A 24,379-nucleotide genomic window follows, 5' to 3' on the forward strand; every position below is an offset into this window, starting at 1 on the left:
ACGGCATACCTTGCAATACTTAATATAGTGTAAAGAACATTCACACATTCTTGCAAACAGTCATTGACAGTCTCCCAACATATTAAAGAAATGGGGAAACAGTGCAAAGTACCACAAGGAAAAGTAATAAAATGCACACGCACACCAGTCCTCAAAATGCACTCCACAAGCTTGTCCTTAATACACATGGCTCTGTACCTTCACTTCAAATCACATTCTGCTAAGAATATCCTAAAAAATTCACATTGTTTCTTCCACACCTTTGCATGCCACTTTCCTACTGTGTGAAAGCTCCTGAATGTCAGTGGTTTAGGAGGTGTTTTGTAAGCCTTCCACAGCCTTCTGCTTTAAGATTGAGTTGCCAAAAAATCCCACTGCACGCACACAAAAATTACACTGCTCAGAGAGCTCCTTGAATTAGACTGGCACTTAAAGTACTCCATCCATAGGCCACAGCAAGGCTCCCGGTGCAATTCTCTGCTTTTCTTTGGAGAAGTCTTTTCACAAAAGAAAAACTTATCAATCATTAGAAACCTATTTCTTTAAAAGTCTTTGAACCATGAGGACTCCTACAGCTCAGGAAATAAGGTGGGCACTTTATTCCATTGCGAAAGTTAAAGAGATACAAGAAAAATACTGATTTTGTGTAACTACAGAGATTTTTCACCCCTCTGCCAGACAACATAAAAGGATGACCTTCAGAGACCCAATGAAGTAAAGTCTTTGATTTAGTAGCAGGGCAGAGCATGTGGCGGGCTTTCCTCAATCACTTCGGTGAATAAAAAGATTTCTCCATTACCAAAAAGCAAGGCTATAACATTACATTAATCTGCATTAGGAATATTTAAGCCTTGACCTCAGTAACTGAAGAGACACCAGATGAAACTCTGAACATATTCAACCTCTTCAGCAGGTTCTGGACTTGCCTATGAAAAAAGCAGTTTCTGCCACTAGGTTTCTTTTTGCCTTCTTTGCACATCTAGTGAGAACTCATACTTTCCTGTACTGAGCTGGTATTAAAAGGGAGGGAAGATCACCCTTTGCTACCTTCACTTAGTCTCATGACCTAGGAGGTGTGTGGGGAATAGGGAAAGGATGGGGGCGGGGAGGGACCAATCCCACAAACAGCCTTTTCTATTTTGCAGTTCCTGCTGGACAAATGAGATTTCAATCCCCCTCAGGAGTAAGTAAGGAGTAAATCAGACCACTGGAAACAACAAGCATGGCCTTCCCTTTATGGCAGTTTGCGGTATCTTAAAAGCATTCGTAGAATGAAGTCTTCTACAGATTATATGCACTTTGTACCCTCAGCTTCTGCTTGAGATCCTTGGACTCTAAAATCCTGCTCCACACCCAGCAGCTCTCTGTTGCACACTTCCATGATAAACTCGAGTGATTGCGAAGCTGATGCAAATAAAGTCAGTTTACACTGGAAACAGAGCAACACCAAAATGGCTGTGTTCAGACATGTGGTGCCTGTGCATCTGCTCAGTAAACTGACTTTCCATAAAGAGACCGGATTGCAGTGCCAGTCAACAAAATTCTATGTGAGATCTCAACTAAAATAAGTTATGAAATCTGCCAAAATAAACTACCAAAAATCAGGAATCCAGCTCTGGTGTATCAAGACAGTAGTGGTTGTCAAAATGCAAAATACAAAGCTGGCATTACTCTCTGTACCGTCTGCCACTAAGGTCCCTAGTCTTTTAATTTGTTAGAGATCACTAAGTGGGTGTATGAAGGAAGAAGTCAGGCTGCTTTGCGGCTGCAACACCTCTCAAAAAAGTGTCTGCCCTCATCACAAATCCCCTTAGAGAATGTAATGTGCAGGACAGTGAAATCCAGTCAGTCACTGTGCATTTTACCAATCAGAGCAACCTTTAAACAAAGAATAATCAAAATGTCAAAGCATAAATTGCAGTTAACATTAAAAAAAAAGGAACCACTTCATTCCAGTTTCCCATTAAAATACTATATAGTTTTATGAGGACAGCCAACATTTGTAATGGAAATTCAGTGCTAACTCTCTGTGGAACTTGTGTCTTTCTAGTTAGAAATATTTTATTAAAATTGGCTAAAAAATGAAAGCATGTGTGGGATTTGCATACAACATGAAACAGTTGAACACTACTCGCCTTGGTTAAATCCTTGCATATTTGAAGGTGAGTTATTGAATGCTGGCACCTAGTTTTATCTCAGTCAGAATAACCCTCTGAATGCCCAATCTTAGATGCACAGAATGCACTTCTTCAAATGGGCACACAAGAGGGGATGCTCATAGTGTCTTCTGATGAATAAAAACTGAACACAGTTTGGTCTGAATGTTAATGGGCCGCTCCCATTTCTACAGAGTTGCATGTGACATGCAGTCTCTGTAGTACGGCAGTTAGGCTCCACTCCCTTTTTCCACTCCAAGGAGGAAAAGGAGGAGGAAAGAGGACAGGACAAGAGGTGAATGATGTATGGAATAGTTCTGATGTATAAAATTACTTCCCAATATGGGAGGTGAAAAGCTTCATGAGTCGATTCTGCTGTCATCCTTGGCATGTCTTTCAATGTGTCCTGCAGCATCCTGGAGGGAGAGGAACAGAGAACAAGTCATTAAAGAATGAGTGCAAAGGATTCTAGAAGCCACAGTGCACAGCATTCTGAACACATTAAGAAATCACTGGCTTGCAGAAGATATTAACACCCGGCAATCCGTATCAGGGTGCCTAGCAAGCAAGACATGAACTATGATAGAACAGCATTATAAAAACTATGCTAAAAGCTTCTGAGGGGGGGGGTGTTTATAGAAAATTTAACTAGTAAGGTTCTCAGATAATTCCTGTCCATACTATTTAGGGGGAAATTAATAGAATGCTGCTAGCAACTGCTAATTTAAACATAATTGTAACCATCACAAATCTGACTACAGTCGATATATACCTATCTCATAGAACTGGAAGGGACCTTGAAAGGTCATCGAGTCCAGTCCCCTGCCTTCACTAGCAGGACCAAGTACTGATTTTGCCCCAGATCCCTAAATGGCCCCCTGAAGGATTGAACTCACAACGCTGGGTTTAGCAGGCCAATGCTTAAACCACTGAAATGGAAGTGTCTAGTGCAGGGGTGGGCAAACTTTTTGGGCCGAGGGCCACATCTGGGTGGGGAAATTGTATGCAGGGCCGGGGCAGGGGGTTGGGGTGTGGGAGGGGGTGCGGTGTGCAGGAAGGGGCTCAGGGCAAGGGATTGGGGCAGAGGAGGGGTGCAGAGTTCAGAAGTGGGCTCAGGGCAGGGGTGCAGGAGGGGTGCAGACTGCGGGAGGGAGCTCAGGGCAGGGGGTTGGAGTGCAGGAGGGCTGCGAGGTGCAGGCAGGGGGCTTAGGGCAGAGAGTTGGGGGGCGGGGTGCAGGCGGGGTTCAGGCTCTGGCCTGGCATCGCTTATCTAAAGTGGCTCCGGGTTGGCAGCGGCGCACACCGGGGCCAGGGCAGGCTCCCTGTATGCCTGCCTTGGCCGCATGCCGCGCCGCTCTAGGAAGCGCTGCGGCCCCTGGGGGGGGGGGGAGAGGAGGGGAGGGCTCCGCGTGCGCTGCCCTTGCCATGCCTCCAGATACCTCCCCTGAAGCTCCCATTGGGGCAGTGCCTGGAGGCAAGGGCAACGCACGGAGCCCTCTGCCGCCCCCCCCCCCCCCCAGGGGCCGCAGGGAAGTGGTGCTGGCCGCTTCTGAGAGCGGTGTGTGGCCCACGGCGTCACCGGGGGCAATCCCGTGGGCCAGATCCAAAGCCCTGAGGGGCCGGATCAGGCCCGCGGGCCGTAGTTTGCCCACCCCTGGTCTAGTGATATATTGTAGGGATCAGCTTTGTCTTATTTATCTTCCTCCCTGGGATGCTATATTGAGGGAAGTGGTCACTTGCTAGGCACTGTATAAATATAACTCATGGGGGGATTCTGTGCCCCTGCACGGATGCAGAATTCGTATGGCTCACATTTTTCTGTGCCCCCTGTGCAGAAAAACGCAAAAAAAAAAAAAAAAAAATCTGCTAGGGGACACATGCCTCTTCCCCGGCAGCACATCTGTTCCAGCGTGCCTGGAGCAGCCTCAGGGATGGGAGCGGGGGGCTGGGTGTGCATGTCTGCGTGATCACCATCGGAGGGGGGTGGGGTGGGGCTGGGTGTACATGTGTGCCAAGGAGAGAGAGACAGAGGCCTTGGCTACACTTGAGAATTCACAGCGCTGCCATGGCAGCGCTGTGAAGCGGAGTGTAGTCGCGCCGCCAGTGCTGTGAGAGAGCTCTCGCAGCGCTGCAAGTACTCCACCTCTCCGAGGGGAATAGCTTGCAGCGCTGCGAGCGAGCGTGCAGCGCTGCAGGCGCTGATTACACTGGCGCTTTACAGCGCTGCACTCGCTGCGCTCGGGGGGGGGGGGGGCGTTTTCACACCCCTGAGCGCAGGAAGTTGCAGCGCTGTACAGCGCCAGTGTAGCCAAGGCCAGACACTCTGTCCCTCTCCCTTGCTACGGCAGCTCACTGGTGTGGAAGGGTAGGGCTTTTTATTATGCACAAGGCAGGCTAGAGGCACAAATGTAGCAGCCATGACTGAGTTAATTGATTCATTCTCTGATGCACTAGCAGCCTGAGTGTAGTTAGTAACATTGTTAAAGTTGCTGTTGATGGTTAATTGATCTCATTCACCAAGGCAGAAATGTAGCAGCCTGACTGTTAATGTTATATGTTGTTAATATTGCTATTGTTAACTGTTAACTGTTCCCATTCTCAGTCAATTCCCCTAGGAGCATAAAACCTGTGAAAGTTTGAAGTTCCCTACATTGCCAGGAGCCTTATGATAAATGACAGTAAAGGGAATCAGCTAGGAAGATCTATGTGCTTTCTCACTTTTTTCCTGTGCCAAAGTGGCACAATGGGGTTAGATTACAGCTCAGGATTTATTTTACTTACCCATTTAAAAAAAAAGAAAAAAAAAAGAAAAAGAAAAAAAGAACTGAGGGCAAATAAAACATGTACCTAACAGTCAATAAAAGGTCAGGACAATCAGAAGCAAGCACTTCCCAAAGTACCCAGCCAGGTCCAGGACAATGATTAGAAAAACTGTATGACTTTCATGTGTGGAAGTCTGAGCAATTTAAAAAGTACAGAGAATTTCACAGAATTTTTTGGTGCAGAATCCCCCCAGGAGTAAAATATGTAGGAGACATGATTCCAGCCCCAAAGAGCTTATAGTAGAATTAAAGATGCAACAAGGGAACGTAAACAGTACGTGGGAATGGGGGAGGGAGAACAGTGGAGAGAGAAGGAGAGTAATTGGTAAGATCACATGATTACAAATACTAGTTACATGCACAATTTGATAGCCATGAATAAGGCTCGGTGTTTGTCACGGAGATCATGGATTCTGTTACTTTCCGTCTGCAGTGGCCTGTGCTATTGATCTGGGAGCTGCCTGAGCAGCTCGGGCAGCCCCTGGGCCAGTCGCACCAGCCACTGCTGGGACAGTCTTGCGCTTGTGCCCCTCCCCCCCCCAGCAGCAGGAGTTTAAGTGTGGGGGGGCTTATCTGGGAGGGGCTCCCCAGAAGGGGGACAGGAACTCCCCTCCCTCAGCTCTTAGCTCTATGTGCTGCCCCTGCCCATAGGCACTGCCCCCGCAGCTCCCATTGGCTGCGGTTCCCAGCCAATGGGAGATGCAGAACTGGGGTTTGGGGCAGAGCGGAGGCAGCACATGGAGCTAGGAGCTGGAGCTTGCAGCTTCCCAGGAGCTGGGTAGGGAATCTGTCCCAGCCCCGCCAACCCTTCCCCCCCCACATACCCGCAGCACCCCTCCTGAGCATCCACAGCACCCCCTGTCCCTTCCCCTAGCACCTGCACCCCAACCCTAACATATACACCCTCATTTTAGTCAGGGGTATATAGTAAAAGTCATGGACAGGTCACAGGCCGTGAATTTTTGTTTACTGCCCGTGCCCTAACCATGACTTTTACTAAAAATACCAATGACTAAAACATAGCCTTACCCATGAATACTTTTAGAGGCCAATTCCCTTCCCTTTTCTGAAGTATAAAATATAAAAAGTACATCAGTAATCTCAATGGACATCCAGCTATTATCAGTTTTCACACAACTAATTTGGATTACATTCTGCCACCCCGCTCATGTTGAATGGTATGCAGTTCAGTGAATAATCCTATCCTTAAGAGAAAAAAGGAAGGTGGCAACGTCTGGCCCTATGATTATATATTCCTTCTCATCTCCAAGCCATAATTTAATTTAGAATTTTTGAGATTTGCTCTTGGTGGGCTCTTTTCACTGTATATAGATTTTAGAAGATGGATGAAAGACTTCAGTTCTGCTTTTCAGTCCTCAAACAAACCTCTTCATTGTGTACTTTTTATAGCATTCAACAAAAAGAAGGCAGACTCTAACAGCTTAAACTGCTTAGAATCAGAATGATTTCATTGCTAAGCATGGCAGATTTTCCTTTATACTTTAATCCAGGTAACGTCAGGCTCTCGTACTCCCTTTTTCTAGTTTTGTCCAATGAAAACCACAGTTCTCCCAGCTGTGCTAACACTGACTCAGAAATCTCTTTGCATCATCTGTATTTAATTTGTTAAACAAAACCAGCCATGTTCATTTTAGGTCTGTTCCAAGAAGGAATGCTTCCCAAAAATGGAGAAAAACAACATCCAGGAAAAATAAAATATTATTTTCCACTTAAAAGACAGCAAATCATGGAATAAAAACACAGTTAAAAAGGCATCAGTTACGCTTTTCTTTAAAAGGCAAGTTTCCATTCCTCGGCACAAGCACAGTGGCTTCTTTAATGTTTGGAAAATGCCAACCACATTGTGGGAACTATCAGCAACAAATTGTGTGTCTTATTTTACACAGTTTTAAAATGACCATGCGTCTCAGAATAGACTAAGGCTGCAATGGGAATTGTATATTGAGGGTCAAGTCCTGCTGAACTTACTTATATAAATACTTTTACTGAATTCAATTAAACTATCTGCATGACTGAGGCTATCAGGATTTGACCATTAGTAGGGTCCTACATGGAAAATAAGCAAGTCCGAATTATGGTAACATAGTCTGTACTTTATATTTAAGATTCTATCATCCTGTATACTTTCTTACTCCGCTTTTCGCCAGACCACCATGCAAATCCAATTTCTTCACCACATACCTGCTTGGAACCTTTCCTGGAAGTGAAGAAGGCATCGCAGTTCTTCCAGCGACATTTTAGGGTCTGAAAATGTGGGTTGGTGTGATCTGTTAGCAAGTGTTGTTTCAGGTGGTCCACAACTCCAAATATCAGTGAACATCCATGCCACTGGTGGGAGAGTGTATCATAATAAGTCGGCGGGGGAGGGGGGAGAGAAAGAGAAGTCAGATAATGCTTTCATTCCTGCTGCCCAACAATATTCCACCAAAGAAAGAGTTTCTCTCACACACTGTCTCCACACTTCATCCTTCCTCATATCAAACTACAGAGCCCACATCTCCAAACTGCTTCGGGAGGTTGTGGAAGCTTCTTAACTGGAGGTTTTCAAAGGAAGGGTGAGTGGTTTAGCTGCAACGACATCTTGGCAGGGGTTTAGACTAGATGACTCTTGCTGTCCCTTCGAACGGTATGATTCTATGATTCCATTAGCACCAGTTTTAGGGAGGAATGAAATTGGTGCAACAGTAGTAGGAGGCCCTGTTTTGTCTTTTCTAGTCAAGCTAAGTCTAGAACAAATGGGCTCTCAATGGAGCTTTACAGCCATTAAACTTGCCAGCATGAAAATTCATCCGAAACAAAAGGGCACTTCTTTGGCACTACAACGTCATTGTGCAACTGGAAATATCTAGTGGGCCAGAAAAACAGGAGGTAAGAGGTTTTCCTTTTTAAAGAAAACAAAACAAGATTTAGATACAAGACTAATGTTGCTAACATTAGTGCAACTGTTTCTGTGCACAGTGGGTGCAGTAAAGTAAAAGCTTTTTGTTTCATAAGTTGGCACGTGCCACACACTCAGCTTGAAACAGTCAATATAAGAGAAAGATTTTTTAAAACGATCACTTATCTACCTCAAAACCCAGCACCTGCCATCTACTACAGGGTTCCTGGCAAGGCAGCTGCTCCCAGAGGTTAAACTATTTTCACAGTGGAGCTTAAAAGATGTGTGACTGGCTAAACCGAAAGAGTGCTCTAAAAAAATCATGAAAATGAATCTGTTCCATCCCTTGATTTCTGTCCAGACACAGGAGATTGGTCTAGAAACTATAATAAAGAAGGATAAAGAACTGAACACTAGAAATGCTTTGTTCTTTACCCAGCAACGGTAATTCTGCATCAGGTTAAGCCGCACAGCTTGGACGCTGCCATCGTAGCAGCCAGTGTAGATCTGTGAAGAAAAAATTATGAAAGAGAAAAAAAATAAAGATATGTTTTTAAAAGAGATAACAGGCAAAAAGACCAAGTATGAAACATATGAAGTGGAAAGCCTATGCATTTAAGGCTTCCAATTTTGAAACACTTCTTAGATCCAACATTTAAAAATATTGTTTTTTGAACAAAGTAATTGAAAGAGTTTTGATTCAGAAACCCCGCTGCACACCTGAAACATGTAGAGAACCAAAATGAGAAATTAACTCGCCTATTTCCATATACAAACTAAATGCAAAACAATTATTATTTTTTGCTGTTTATAGTGTAAATTAGCTTGTAAAAATCCTTTCAATTTTAGTAGCGTTATTAACAGGTAAGTTAAAAAATTATTCTTCAACCTGACAGAGTCCCTTAAAGACATTTCCATGACTTGGTCTGTAAACCAGTATCTAACTGGTTTACAGACCATCTAGAAGTATGCTGTTTCTGGTCTCTAATAAACAGCAGTAAACTGATGGCTAATAGTTCAATTTGTAATTTTGGAGAAATGTGAAGCTAACAGATAGTTGAGAATATGACATGTTATTTCTTATTTCCACTATCAGAAGATATCAATTATTTATCTGCTGCAGGGAAGGGACTATACCCTAGTGTTCAAACAGATACAGAAGAGTGAGAGAATGTCCATTGTATAGTACACTTCACTGACTGCTAATCTGAAGCTTCATTTGTGTCTAGATGCCTAAAGCATCTCAGAAATATGGTACAGCATAAATTTTGGACCACAATCACACAGCTTGGGCAGTTAAATCTCAACTTCAGCCCCATGAGAAGCGGGGCTAGGAAAAAAATATGTATTTCCCATAGTGCATTGGTTCTCAGTTTTCCTACACTTTACTCTTTTGTTATTACAAATTTGAAAATCAGAAATATTAAGCACTTCCCATTTTAATTCTCATTTTATCAAAGTTCAGGAACAAACTGTCAACTGCACATTCACAAGAGATTTTAAGGGTGTCCAGCTTAAGCAGGAAAGTACTCAGATCTTTGTGTATACTATAAACCCTAACAACCTGCATGTGCATCAGGGTATTTGTATACCTAAGTTAGTCAAAAAAAAGTTTATGCACTTCAGCATGTGTTAATTTGAAAGTATGGTCCTGAAAGTTGGAAGTGGTTTGACTGAGTGAAGTCCTACTAAATCTAGTCATATAGCTGCTAGAGAAAATGTCTGAAACAGGACAGAGACACTTCAAGAATTACTTAGGGTTTTAATACTTTAACTGTTCTGATTATAGTAACGATGCACACTATGAGGATTAAATTAATGCCTTATGTCTAGCTGATAGAGCTATAGTCATGAAATTATGATACAATATTAGCAAACAAACAGCTCAATTTTCCCAACACAATTTAGCATATGAACTATTTTCCAGAATTGCTACATTGGTATATAAACAGCTTTTCTTTATTATTTTTTATTATTATTATTATTATTTTGACTGCCATTTTAAATGGTCCTCTCTCTAGTTCAGTCAGGAAAGTTAAAATAATTAAATCATCTACCACTGATATCAATAAACTCTGAAATCAACACTATCATCAGCTAACAAACAAGACTTTCTATTTTAGATCAATGAAAGGAGGAGAGTTACCATGCTCTTATGAATAGTCATGCACATGATCATATCTGTGTGTCCTCCGTAGACTTGCAAACGGTCATGAGACTTGGGAAGAAAAGAAAACGAAACGTTAGGCATGTAATAGTTTGTCATTTTGCAGGCATTTTTTATTGGCTTGCATAATCAACAGTGACTTTTTAAGAGTTAGGAGCATTGACTATTACACGAGACTTGTAAGGGCCTCGTGGATGCCACACACTGCAATCACATTGTACTATCTACTATGTGCTATTAATTTCTTAATTTTTCCTCAGTCTACTCTTTCAGGCCTATTGAATGGCTAGATTGGACTCCTTTCAGAACCTGTTAACACCACTAATCAGCTGGAGGAATTGTTCAGCAATAAAAAGCATTTGTTCTTCAAGGGCTGAGAATATTGCCTCCCTGGTCCTCCCAGCTCCTGCCAAGTCAACATGCAGAATCTATGAGACTCCAACTATGAGAATCCAACCCCTGTTTTTCGCATGAGAGTACTGACTACTAGGGAGTGGCCGTTAAACTGATCCAGTTTACAGGGACAGACTACATGCCACTCAGCCTTTCAAAGAACAGAAAAATAATTGTCCAGAATCATTTGAAAAAAAATGTTAGTTTCTTCTATAGTTAAAATGAGTGCAACCGGAGAACCAGCCTGGCTGATGCAAGTGATTATCTGTTGAATTATTTTAAAACCCCACAGCTCATTGGTCAAGGAGAAGGTTAAGAATTTTAACTGGTAGAAGAGGGAGGGGCTGGAAACTAGGAAGTAAAGATAATTAATATGGTATTTTGCTTGGGAGCTTCTGAAATGTACAAAAAATGGAATAGATAAGTTCTGTTCCTGGACATCATTTATTTTCTTACCTGTAGTTCATAAACACGGACAAATTTATCCAAGCAAGCAGTCACCATCACCTTCCCTAGGATGTTCACAACAGTTACTGCATGATTATGGCCTTTATAGATTCGTACCAGCTCTCCTGTCTGTGCCAAGACAAGGAAGAAAGAACACCCATTAGATCATGAAAACAGATGCAAACAGCAAGTCTGCAGGTTTTTCATTGAAATAATAGTTTTATTATTCATTATATTACAGAAGTGCCTAGGGGATAACAAAGAACAAGGCCCCATTGTATATAGCACCATACAAACAAATCGTAAGACAAATGCCCCATCCCAAAGAGCTTACAATCTAAATAGATAAGACAGGAAAAGGGATACAACATACAAGCAGAGTAATAGTATGCAACATCATGTTAGTGCCATGATTATTTGTATTTATTGTTTGTTATTTAAATCCTTTGTTTTTTTGTTTTTTTTAAATGGAGGGAACTTGCTAAAAGGAAAAACAAAAGAAGGGCAGGGGAGACATGAACAGCCAATCACCACAGGAGAAAGAATGTTCAGTGTGAAAACTGCAGAAAGCAGTGTGATGACCTTAGCGCATCTGACACTCCCTGGTCAAACTGCTTCTGCAACTGCTCTGCTGGCTTCAGTCTCAGGCCAACTCCTCCCTGCAGTTTCTTTTCCCACAGCCACATGGTTGGGAGGGAAAGAGAGAGAACTCTTACTCCTGGGGCAATTCTGTGCCACTGCGGAATGCAGAATTTCTGGCCGCCACTGGACTCGGCAGAGCCCAACTCGCAGTGAGCAGATCGCCCAGCCTGGTGGGGCTGGAGGCTGCACACTCTTTGATCCTCATTCTTCCGGAAAGGAGAGGGCCTAGGAGACCCAGCCAGCTCTGGCAAAGGGTGAGGAAGGGCACAGCCACACACCATGTGCCCTGGCAGGACAGTAAAGAAGTTGGGGGGAGGAAAGGCTCTGGGGGTGCTGGTTTCTGGGCCGGGATCTGCCCCACAGCTGGGGTCCATGGGGGAGAAGGAGGGGACTGGTGTCCTGGGGCTGTCTTGCAGCTGGGCTCTGGCAGGAGGGGTCTGTGGATGTAGGGGCTGAGGGATGCCCGGTGTCTGGACTCTGGGGGGATGCTGGTGTCTGGGCCGGGGGGTGCTCTGCAGCTAGGCTCTGGGGGATGGGAGTGCAGGTGTCTGGGCTCTGGGGTCTCCACCCAGCTGGAACTGGGTTGTTGTAGGGGTTTCTTTAACTTTCTTTTCTGCTGTTGTCTGTATTGTTGACATACTTGTTGATGGGTATTTTGAAATAAATTACCAAAATAATTGAAACTGGAGTGATTATATTGTGTTATTTTGACAAATAAAATATGCAGAATTTTAAAATATTGTGTGTAGAATTGTTAATTTTTTGGTGCAGAATTCCCCAAGGAGTAGGCAGCCATATGGGTCCTACTGCCCCCAGATGAGGGTCTCCCCCTCACTGCTCTGGGTCCAAGGGATAGTCCCCATCTTTCCCCTGTCCCTCCCAGGCAAGTACAGCAGTACCTATTTAAACTGCCTTTGCAACTGCTGTGCTAACTTTAGTCTTGGGCAAGCTCCTTTTCAAAGTTTTAAATGCTTAGTCATGCCCACCTGATAAATTTAATTGAACATTATATATTTCTCAGGTATGTATCTCACTTAAAAAGTAATTGCAGTAGTTTTTACCTTGCTTATAGAAACCCAAAGTCAAACCAAAACGTGACTTGAAGTTACCAGCTGCGGTTTCCTAGACGTCCTATAGTTTCCTCATTTCCAACTTTCTGCCCCATTTGGTAAAGCATAATTTGTGACAAAATACACTTGCAACCATATTACCACAACCACTTGGAACTGGTACTTGCCCCCCCTGAAGTTTAAGAGGCAGAACCAGCAGTTGCTAAACAGAATTAACCACATTACCATTGGCACCAAATACATCACCAGACTAATTAGTCTGTGTCCACCACTTTGCATCATGGCTTTTGGCATTTTTAATTAATCTGTGATACTGTTTCAAAGCAAGGCAGCATTTTCAAAAGAGAGAAGGGAGTAATCCTATTGGTGCGAGTTGGGGATTGGAAGTCAGGATTTCTGATTTCTATTTCTAGCTCTGCAGTTGACCCATCGACATCTAGTCACACCTCCTAAATAATAGAGGACATCAGACTTTCCTGAATTAGTTCCTGTTTGAACTAGAGCACATCTTTTAGAAAAACCATCTTATCTTGATTAAAGAATTTCTAGTGATAGAAAACCTACCACAACCCTTGGTAAGTTGTACTAATAGTTAATTACTCACTGCTGATAATGCATGCCTTACTTTTTAGTCTAAATTAGTCTAGCTTCAACTTTCAGCCACTGGATCTTGTAATACAGTTGTTTGCTAAACTGAAGAGCCTTCTGTTCCATATGTAGGTACTTATAGGCTGTGAACAAATCACCCCTTAACCTTCTCTTTGATAAGTTAAATATATTGAACTCCTTGAATCTCTCATTAAAAGGCACATTTTCAAATCCTTTTATCATTCTTGTGGCTCTTTTCTGAACCCTCTCCAATTTTTCAATATCCTAGGAATGAAGGATAATGTTTACAAAGTGCTCTGAGTTCCTCAGATAGAAAGGTGCTATACAACATAGTGTAAGAGTCACCATATCCTCTTAAGCATATGGGCTTCCAAAGAAATTCTCATTGCTTTTATCACCTCAACAATAAAAGCTATTTAGGGTTTCAAATATCTGAATGACTTACATGTATATTGTGGGCGTGGACAGATTGGTCACTGGAGCCACTGAACACCAGATCATTCACAACCTTTTAAAGAGGACAACAAAACAGTTAGTTTTGACTTCTGTATCATTTTTAATATATGAGTGAAACACATACACACTACTTGAGTAAGGATTTGCTTACTTTAAAGTAGCAATATATTTCACCAAGGGGTATTGACTTCACAAATACTTCCTCCTATATCCTCGACCCACTCCAATCTTTTAATCTAGTGTGAAGAACCCCTTAAAAATTAATTATTCAATGTCTAGCTACAACATTAGGAAACACATTAAGCTGCCCAAATGGTAAACGGTGACATTTATACACTATATAGTATACATACACACATGGGATGTCAATTAATCGTAGTTAACTCGCGATTAACTTAAAAAAATTAATTGCGATTAATCACACTTACAACAACACAATACCAATTGAAATTTATTAAATATTTTTGGACTTTTTTCTACATTTTCAATATTGATTTCAATTACAACACAGAATACAAAATGCACAGTGCTCACTTTATATTATTTTTGATTAAAAATATGTGCACTGTAAAAATGATAAAAGAATTAGTATTTTTCATTTCACCTCATACAAGTGCTGAAGTGCAATCTCTTTATTGTGAAAGTGTAACTTACAAATGCAGATTTTTTTTGGTTACATAACTGCACTCAAAAACAAAACAATGTAAAACTTTAGAGCCTACACGTCCACTCAGTCCTATGTCTTATTCTGCCAATCGCTAAGACAAACAAGTGTGTTTACTTCTTATTTACAATGTCACCTGAAAGTGAGAAAAAAAAGTGTTCACGTGGCACTTTTGTAGCTGGCGTTGCAAGGTATTTACATACCAGATATGCTAAACATTTGTATGCCCCTTCCATTCTTCGGCCACCATTCCAGAAGACATGCTTTCATGCTGATGATGCTCGTTAAAAAAATAAATGTGTTAATTAAATTTGTGACTGTACTCCTTGGGGAGAGACTTGTATGTCTCCTGCTCTATTTTACCTGCATTCTGCATATATTTCATGTTATAGTAGTCTCAGATGATGACCCAGCACATGTTCGTTTTAAGAACACTTTCACAGCAGATTTGACAAAAAGGTACTGATGTGAGATTTCTAAAAATAGCTACAGCACTCGACCCAAGGTTTAAGAATCTGAAGTGCAGTCCAAAATCCGAAAGGGACAAGGTGTGGAGCATGCTTTTAGAAGTCTTAAAAGAGCAACACTCTGATGCGGAAACTACAGAATCCAAACCACAAAAAAGAACCTTCTGCTGGTGGCATCTGACTCAGATGATGAAAATGAACATGCATCAGTCCGCACTGCTTTGGATTGTTATCAAGCAGAATCCATCATCAGCATGGAAGCATATTCTCTGGAATGGTGGTCGAAGCATGAAGGGACACATGAATCTTTAGCGCATCTGGCAACGCCAGCTACAACAGTGGCATGCGAACGCCTGTTCTCACTTTCAGGTGACATTGTTAACAAGAAGCCGGCAGCATTATCTCCTGCAAATTGTAACCAACCTTGTTTGTCTGAATGATTAGCTGACCAAGAAGTAGGATTGAGTGGACTTGTAGGCTCTAAAATTTTAACATTGTTTTATTTTTGAATGCAGTTTTTTTGGTACATAATTCTACATTTGTAAGTTCAACTTTCATGATAATGAGATTGCACTACAGTACTTGTATGAGGTGAATTGAAAAATAAAATTTTTTTGTTTTTTACAGCACAAATATTTGTAATCAAAAATAAATATAAAGTGAGCACTGTACACTTTGTATTCTGTGTTGTAATTGAAATTAATATATTTGAAAATGTAGTAAACACCCAAAAATATTCAAAATAAATGGTATTCTATTGTTTAGTCACGATTAATTTTTTTAATCGTTTGACAGCTCTAATATATACATACATCCAAAACATTGCAATTTTTATTTAAAACGATTCATCCCACATCCCGGGTAAAGATATAATTGTGTGTTTGGGTCAAATAAAATGCTTATTTATCAGCTTTATTTGTAAAATCCATTGTCTTCTTTAGAGGTTAGGGGACCAGCAAAATCTGTTCTGAACAGGACAATGAAACTCACCCAGTACAAGTACTTTAAGCGTCAGATTGTTTAAGTAGTAGATAAGCTTCTATGACAATCTGTACCCTTATGTTCACCCCTTTTACAATACTTATAAGTTTTGTACAAAATATGCCTTGTGAGGTGTATCATTTGAAAACTCAATTTGCTGATCATTACTGTCCTGGTAAAATGTGTCTGGCAACACTGTATGTAATGTTATAAGTCTACTGTATGATATTACTGAGACATATTCCAAGTCTGCAAAAAAAGCCACAAATCAGTTCCTCAGAAACAAAAAGCAAACCCACACCTCAGCCAGGTGTCAACAAGATCAAATGGACTATCACCTGGTCAAGTGACCATTTTTGGCAGGAAAAAGGGTGAGAGCGAGAAATTTACATCTTGGCAAAGAAACAGCTGAGTCGCCATAGACTTTCTTGGAGATGATTTTCAAAGAAAAAGAAAACGATAAGGGGAACAGACACCCCAAGAGACTCCTCCCTTTCTGTCTGCCCAGGACATCAACACCACCTGAAGGACAAGGAAAGTAACACTGAACTGGGGGAGGGGTCCTGGCCAAAAGGAATCCAGCCAAAAAGACTGCTGAAGCATGTGGTGAGAGAGGCCTTTGCTTTGAATTCATTTAGCTTGTTAAAAAGTAAAACGCAACTAATATCTTACTTTTATGCCTCATTACTTTTAAATCACTTAAAATCCATCTTTCTGTAGTTAATAAACTTGTTTTATTGTTTTATCTAAACCAGTGTGCTTGGACTGAAGTGTTTGGGAAACTCCACTTGAGATAACAGGATTTGTACACATTTTCTATTAATGAAATGGTGGACTTTATATAAGCTTGTATTTTCCACGAGAGTGCTGGGCAGTATAAGACGCACATTTCTGGGGGAAAGTCTGGGACTGGGAATTTGCTGGTGTTGCTCTGCAGTGCAATTCAGGAGTGCCTGGCTATAGCATTCGTACAATATAACAGAGTAATTTACATGCTGGAGGCTGTGTGTAAACAGACCAGCAGGGGTTGCTCTTACAGCAAAGCAGTGTAACAGGCACCCCAGGTTGGAGACTTGAGGGGACACAGCTGTTCAACAGTCCAGACTGTACCCTGGGTAATGTCACAGCTTCATACCAGACTACCAAGCCCAGAACCATCCAGGCTTTCACCCCTCAATAACTAGTTAAAATCCAGCTCCAGCTAGTAGCAAGTGAAACGAGTTAGTAATCTCAGTTCAGTTCCTAGCAAACAGATCTCAGTGTTCACAATACCAAAACCATCACACACACAAATTGACCGGGAATCTCAGAATCCTAGGACTGAATGGGCAGAAAGATTAAACTAGATTTTACCCATTAAAAAAAGTATTCACTTCAGCTCGGGATTAAGACAGTGAGGCTACGTGGGGAAAAATGTGCTTTGCATCTGCAACTCTGCTTTGTGGACACAAGACATCAACACCCTACACTGCTACCTATCTGGCACTTTTTAAGCACACAAAATTAAGCAAAAAAAGTTTGAAGACTACATAAATGTGCTCCAATATGCGTGTAGATGGCGGGAGCAAGTTAATGTGAAAAAAGAGCAGGTCAGGGCCAGAGCTGGCAAGTAATGCAGAAAACATATGCATCATGCTTTATGTTAGAGTGGGCACATTATTATCGATCATTAAAGGTATGTCTACACAAAAGAAGTCGTGCCACTTTATCTATATACTTAAAGTGATACAGCCTTCCTAGGGTGGATGCAGTTATACCAGTACAGCTATTCCCATACAGGGAAGTCTAAGGCTGCTACTCCCATACACCAGTCTAAGGCAGCTTTCCACTGGTATATCAGCATCCATATTAGGAGTGGGATTGAATCAATACAACTATTTCCATCACAAAAATCACATTTCTAACCACAATTAGTTATACCAGTATAAACTGAATATAGAGAAGGCTTTTTGCGGGGGGTGGGGGGGTAAGAGGGGCAAGGGGGGAGGGGATATGTCTAAAGGGACATTGTGAGTATTTTCTCCATAGAGTTAATCTTTTCAAAATTTCCAGAGTGAATTACAGGCAAAATAGGCAAGAGTTTCCTTTCTTCCCTCTGGCAAGATGATTGTTCCACCGCCCCCTTGGGCTTCTGAAATCAACATCCCTCTTGCATACACTAGTACTATGAAGTGCAATAGCAGCAGAACTAGAAAAGGCATAAATTGTGGTAGCAAGGCCAGCAGAAGGAGCTCACAGTTGGGGAATCTTTTCACAAATGAATGGATTTTTATTTTTAGCCAAAATACAGATTAAATTTCCTATGGCGGCAATTCTCAACCAGGGGTCCAGGGCCGCAAGCAGGTTTTAGGGGGTCTGCCAAAATAAACCAGAGAGCAGGGCCGGCGTTAGACATGCTGGGGTCCAGGGCAGAAAGCCCGAGCCCTGCCACCCGGGGCTGAAGCCGAAGCCAGAGCAACTTAGCTTTGCGGGGCCCCCTGTGGCATGGGGCCTCAGGCAATAGCCCTGCTTGCTACCCTCCAACGCCGGCCCTGGCTTTAATATACTGGATATGCAGAAAAACAGTTGTTGTGGCACACGTGGGGTGTGGAATTGTTATAGCATGTTGGGGGGAGGAGGGGGACTCAGAAAGAAAAAGGTTGAGAACCCCTGTCTATGAGAATATCAAAACGCTAAAGTACCTGAAATATCAGATGGAAGTAAATAGTCTCCTTAACATATAGTGACTACATCATTTGTCAAAAACTGTTACTTCCCAAGGTACTTGCCTTCATACAGAGTATTGTTTTGCTATGACCTTCAAGAGTTCGGAGAAGCAGTCCATTTCGAGCATCCCGCACACTGATGGTACAGTCATAGGACCCCACTACCAACAACTTGCGTGCTCCTTCCTGAGCTGTGGCTAGACAGCTGACTGCTCTAGGGCCATGGCATTCAAAGGTATCAATTTGCTTGTTGTTCTGCAAAATAAAGAAGTCAAAAGATTGAAAGGAATGTAGACCACTGAGTCCATCCTTCTTCAAGGATATGATTCCTCAGACTGAAGGTATATCTGATATTACTCTTCTACATACCTAAAAAGACAAAAAGGTGCAACTACCACTACTGATGGAATACTGTTTAAGATTAAAATGTAATCTAAAAATCTAAAGCTAATTCTTCGTTCCCTCTGAGAACCCCTAAACAAGTATTCCTAATTTATCATAACGGAGTTTGTTTTGCATTACAAATTCATTTAGCCTCTTTCCAGTGAGCTGTGCTTACAATTTGACCAGTAGAAAGAAATAGTCTTTATTCTTCAGTGGTAGAAGAACAGAATTGCTAGATGAGGCATGTGAATTTAGATATTTCATTATTCTTTAAGTACCACATGATTATGAAGTATGTTTCTTCACATTTAGTGTGAAAATTCTGTGAAAATAATTTGAGGTTCACTGGCATGATACTTCTGCTCTTGAGCTCTCAGAACAAGCCCTCTTTTTAGATCTCCTTAAAATATGAGCTTATTTTGCTAGGATAGTTTTGAGCAATGAGCCTGGAGTCAATCTAAGCCAGGGGTGGTCAACCTGACCCTCAGAAGGAGCCAGAATTTACCAACGTACCTTGCCAAAGAGCCACAGTAATACATCAACAGACCCCTCCCTCCCCCCCCATCAGCTCCCCCACCCCGCTCCCAGCGCCTCCCACCCACCGGCAGCTCCGCCAATCAGCACCTCCCCCTCCCTCCCAATCAGCTGTTTTGTGGCGTGCAGGAGGCTGGGGGGGGAGGGGGGAGGAGCGAGGGCACTGCAGGCTGAGGAGGGGGCGGGAAGGGGTGGAATGGGAACAGGGCCCTTGGCAGAGCCAGGGGTTGAGCAGTGAGCACCCCCTGGCACATTGGAAAGTTGGCACCTGTAGCTCCAGCCCCAGAGTTGGTGCCTATACAAGGAGCCGCATACTAACTTCTGAAGAGTCGCATGTGGCTCCGGAGCCACAGGTTGGCCATCCCTGATCTAAGCAAATAATGAGATAAGTTTGTGTTTTTATTTAAAACATTCTGTGGCCTTAAGGTTAGTTTTCTGTTAAACAAGAGGCCTGTTTGGATACCTCTCTCCTAGGTTTGTATCTCGTACACTCTGCAGTGACCCCATTCATGTCTTAGTGAGGAGTCATAGCACACAGAGAAGCAAGTGCCATTAAGCCTTTATCAACCACAAAAGTTCAGTTCCAGGGAACCTTGCAGTAGGCAAGGGAATTCCTGTGAGGACACAGGGGGTAGCTGGAAGGAGGTGAAGGGGAGAAAGTTCATCCAGGGACATATAAATCCAAAACAGAAAATGACTTAACTACTATCTTGATATGCAATAGTTATGAAATGTTCTTGCTATTCAAGAGACAAAATGGAATTGGAAATGGGAGTGGGAAGAAAAGAGAATGATACCTGCTAAAATACTGTTTCAATATGGGTTGACATTCCAGTTTTCAAATACACTGACCTTTATGGTGAAAGTGACCACATTGCCATTTGCCAGGCCTGCATACAGGATTCGCCATCTACTATGCAGACAGAGCACCCGGTCTTCCAATTTCAATTGCTCTGTGCACTCCCTGGTCTGACAAGAAACAAATACTTACAGCTTTTTGTCATTAGTGGAAAAATTGGGAGACTATTTTTAGATAACTGGGAAACATTGAAATGAGTCATTTGTCTTGCCTATGAATTGTGTTGCTTCTCTCCAGTAATGGAAAAGTTCTTCTGCCCATGTGAAGCTCTTGTTCCAAGAGCTCACTCCCACCCCAACTCAACTGGCATTAGCTTAGCACTTCCCCATGGGGGGAGTGGCATGAATGATACCCAGCTGGTATTATCTTTCCATATAGTTCAGTGACCCAAAACAATTTGTCCATAGGAAGCAGGCATCTACTCCACAATCCTTCAAGGTCAAGAACCACCTTGACTCTCAATTTCAGCAGGACAGACCTTCCTTTCATTGATCCCTGACAGAGGCCACATTAAGCAGCTCTCTTCCAACTTGCTCCTTTGCCTTTGGTATGAGAAGCTCAGCTTCATCCCCTCAGAACACCGTTGACTCCCATGAGAGCTGTATTGCCTATACTCCCAAGTGAAATGCACTTTTCATAGACTACTGAGAAAGTCAGAAAAAAATACAATAAGTTAACTGAGATGTGCACTTCCAAGTGGTTGTCTTCCACCTCAATTACCTCTGCTTACCTCATTTAACTTGCCATTACCCTCTATGCCTGAGCAAAGAGCCTACTGAATTCAAAAACTGGCCAGTAGAATGGGGCAGCACAGTGATATTGTTCAGGAACCAGCCATTATTAAGTTATTGTAAAACAGATACAGGAACTTTGAAGAATACTGGGTCAGTCATAGAAACAATATATCAGAATTTATCCAAATGCATGATAAATACAATTTATCCCCTTTGACTAGCTCACCTGCACCTAGCCCACTAATTCATCTTTGGCCAGGACTATTAATATTCCAAACATTTAGAATGCCCTCCAGGGAATGTGCAACCTTTCCCTCAATTACATTAGCCAGAAGCCCACAAAAGGTAATATTTTGTCCTGGACCACCTGACATCTCACAATTTATTTGGGAAATAAACCTGACGTCAAATAGTATACAGCCCTTCCACAACGTAAGATACTGATCTAACTACTGAAAGCCTGTACAGTTAAGACTCACTGCATCAGAGAACTTGACTTTAAAAAGTAAAAGAATACCAAAAACAGTACCTGTTTTTAAACTCAAACATTTCTAAAGTAGTTTCTATAAAATATGTAGCACACAAAATATGATAATGTGGTAATAAGTTTTTATTGCCACTTGTTTGGGATAATTTGAATAACTTACCAGTTACTTTGGCCATACCAACTCATACAGTTCAAATCTTTGTATCACAACACATACACTGTTTAAAACACAGAACTGGGAGTCAGAAGATAACTTAGTTATATTTCTGTTTCTGCCGTTAACTTGATCTGTGACTTTGGGCAGGTCACTTTGTTTCATCATGTGTAGAATAAGGATATCATATAGCTCATGGGGACTTGAAAGATTTGGTTTATTTATATTTGAAAAGCCCCTTGAGATTCTCACACAAAGGTTCAAAGTTTAACTCATTAATACCATGTTTATGAGTACCTTGATATTGTAACAGTTGATTGTGTGGTCACTAGAGCCAGTGTAGAGGGCTGCATTCTTCCCACTTGTTTGAGTAACCAGGAGACAGTTCACTTTGGAAGTGTGTCCTTCAAAGACCCCCACACATTTCCTGTTCTAAAAGTAGAACACAAAGTCTGTTAACATGTAGACTACAATATAGGTTAATTTTTCTCCCTCTACCTAATGTTTACACAAACCTACGCATACTCTCAGATCCCAGCAAAGCAACAGAATTCTGTGACCCAAGGAACTCTTGATGCTAGCTGGCAGGGGGCACAGGGGTGCATAAGGGTTACAGAGATTCCCTGGGTGTGGTAGTTCACCAAAGAATGTCATGTGAGATCCCAACTGAAAGCCTGCATCATACTGATCATCATAATCTTTGCAAAATGTATGTGCAGATAATATGTAAGGAGATACCTATATATATATTGGAAGTTATGTTCTTAAAGGTAAAGGCAGGTCACTCAGAGGTGGCATACCTTAAGACAGATTCCACCAGAAAGGAGGTAGCAGATACTTATATTCCTGCCTGAGCATAGTTAATTGTGTGTCTTACACTGGAAGTATATTTGGATACTGAATCAAATGCTATTGAAGAGAGTGAAGGGACTTCAAGAGAAGAAATTAACAGGAAGAGGTAAACAGCGAGGGAGGGAAACTTGTTTACCGGTAAAAAAAAAAACAAAAGGACTGGTCCAATATATGTGTGTGTGCAGAAAGATGCCCTGGCATCCTTCATCTGGGAAGACAAGCTGCCAATGGGTTTGGTCTCATAAAAGGAGGGTCTCAGCCACCCTAGTTGAAAAATGCGGTGACAACAACTTTGGATAAACAGTACCTTATTTAACAAGATGCCCTCTTGTTAAATATGTTTAGGCTCTAGAATAAGTGTTATGATTTTATTTTATATGTAAACCTTTGGGTCCATTAACCCTACTTCCTTCTTCGCAAATCTCTATTCTTTGTTAAATAAACTTAATTCTTGTTTTCACTATAAAAAAATTAAGTGTGAGGTGTTTAGTGGAACTGTGATCCAGGCTGCAACTGGTAAACTGGGGTGTACTATTCCTTTGGGAGCAGAGGATCTGGTAATTATGTGAGGGTCCAGTGATTAACGGGCTGAGGACTGCAGGGCGACACCTAGGGGTTGGAGTATATCTATTGCTAACCTGCAAAGGGATGGCAGAGTTTGCGTCAGCTGAGAGGAGAATGCTTGTGCTGTCTGTGGCTGGAAGAGTTGGGGAGCTGACCTTGACAGGAAAACACAAGGTTTCCTCATGCTCGGGGCAGGTGGTAGCAAGATGCCTCACAACCCTGGTATCCCAGGGAGCCTCACAACCCCCCCATACATTTCCTGTTACAATGGTGTTTATTTCAGCACAAGTAAGATGTAATGAGGGACACCAGATTTTTATCCAGATTTCATAATGAACAATACACTCTTGTAATTCTAGTCCCAAAGAAATCCCAGCACACTTGCACAATCTATACTGTGTAAGTACTGTCAGGCTAAAAAGTCTAGAAAGGCAGCATAGTCCAGAGCAGTGATACTCAACCAGGGGTATGCATACTCCTGGGGGAACACAGAGGTCTTCCAGGGGGTACATCAACTCATCTAGATCAGTGTTTCTCAACCTAGAGGTCACAATCCCTAGGGGGGTTGTAGGATGGGTATAGGAGAGGTTGCAAGTACAGGGCCAGCGTTAGGAGGTAGCAAACAGGGCAATTACCCGAGGCCCCATGCCACAGGGGACCCCGTGAAACTAAGTTACATGCTTGAGCCCCGGGCAGCGGAGCTCAGGCTTCAGACTCCTGAAAGGGCTATAGTAGTTGGGAAAGGTTGAGAACCACTGGTCCAGAGCACCAGGAATCAGGAAACCAAAGGTCTAGTTCAGTGGTCACCAACTGGTCGATCGCAATCTCCAGCTGTGCAGTGGGGCTGCCGTTAAGACAGGCTCCCCACCTACCCCAGCCCCATGCCGCCCCCAGAAGCGGCCAGCGTGGCCTGGGAAGGGGCAGCGGTCTCCCGCCACACACTGCTCCTGCCTGTAAGCACCGCCCCTGCAGCTCCCATTGGCCGTGAATGGGGAGCTGTGGCCAATGGGAGTTGCGAGGGCAGTGCTTGCAGAGAGAGGCAGCATGCAGAGCCACATGCCGCCCACCCCCCTTATTCCCCTCCCAGGGGCCACAGGGGCATGTTGGCCCTTTCCAGGAGTGGCGTGGGGCCAAGGTAGGCAGGGAGTCTGCCTTAGTGGCAGCCGCGCTGCACCGCCGACCGAGAGCCGCTGGAACTAAGTGCTGCCCGGCGGGAGGCCACACCACAACCCCCAGCCCTGAGCCCCCTCCTGAAGCCAGCACCCGAACCCCCTCCTGCACCCCCAAACTCCAGCCCTGAGCCCCCTCCCAGAGCCAGCACCCCAAACCAGCC

General features: G+C 42.8%; 1 protein-coding gene across 1 annotated transcript in view; it reads right to left on the minus strand.

Annotated features, from left to right (window-relative positions):
- Positions 1-2,515: 2,515 nt before the first annotated feature.
- Positions 2,516-24,379, minus strand: part of ZNF106 (zinc finger protein 106) — a 79,209-nt gene continuing 57,345 nt past the window's right edge. The window contains exons 13-21 of the mRNA XM_065402945.1: positions 21,928-22,062; positions 20,249-20,365; positions 18,542-18,733; positions 13,651-13,713; positions 10,894-11,013; positions 10,024-10,095; positions 8,313-8,384; positions 7,181-7,327; positions 2,516-2,572 (exon numbers count right to left, since the gene is read on the minus strand). Coding sequence (XP_065259017.1) covers positions 2,516-2,572; positions 7,181-7,327; positions 8,313-8,384; positions 10,024-10,095; positions 10,894-11,013; positions 13,651-13,713; positions 18,542-18,733; positions 20,249-20,365; positions 21,928-22,062 — 975 coding nt within the window. The remainder of the gene's footprint in view (positions 2,573-7,180; positions 7,328-8,312; positions 8,385-10,023; positions 10,096-10,893; positions 11,014-13,650; positions 13,714-18,541; positions 18,734-20,248; positions 20,366-21,927; positions 22,063-24,379) is intronic.

This window comes from Emys orbicularis, chromosome 4 (assembly GCF_028017835.1).
Source record: "Emys orbicularis isolate rEmyOrb1 chromosome 4, rEmyOrb1.hap1, whole genome shotgun sequence".
Taxonomy (NCBI): domain Eukaryota; kingdom Metazoa; phylum Chordata; order Testudines; family Emydidae; genus Emys; species Emys orbicularis.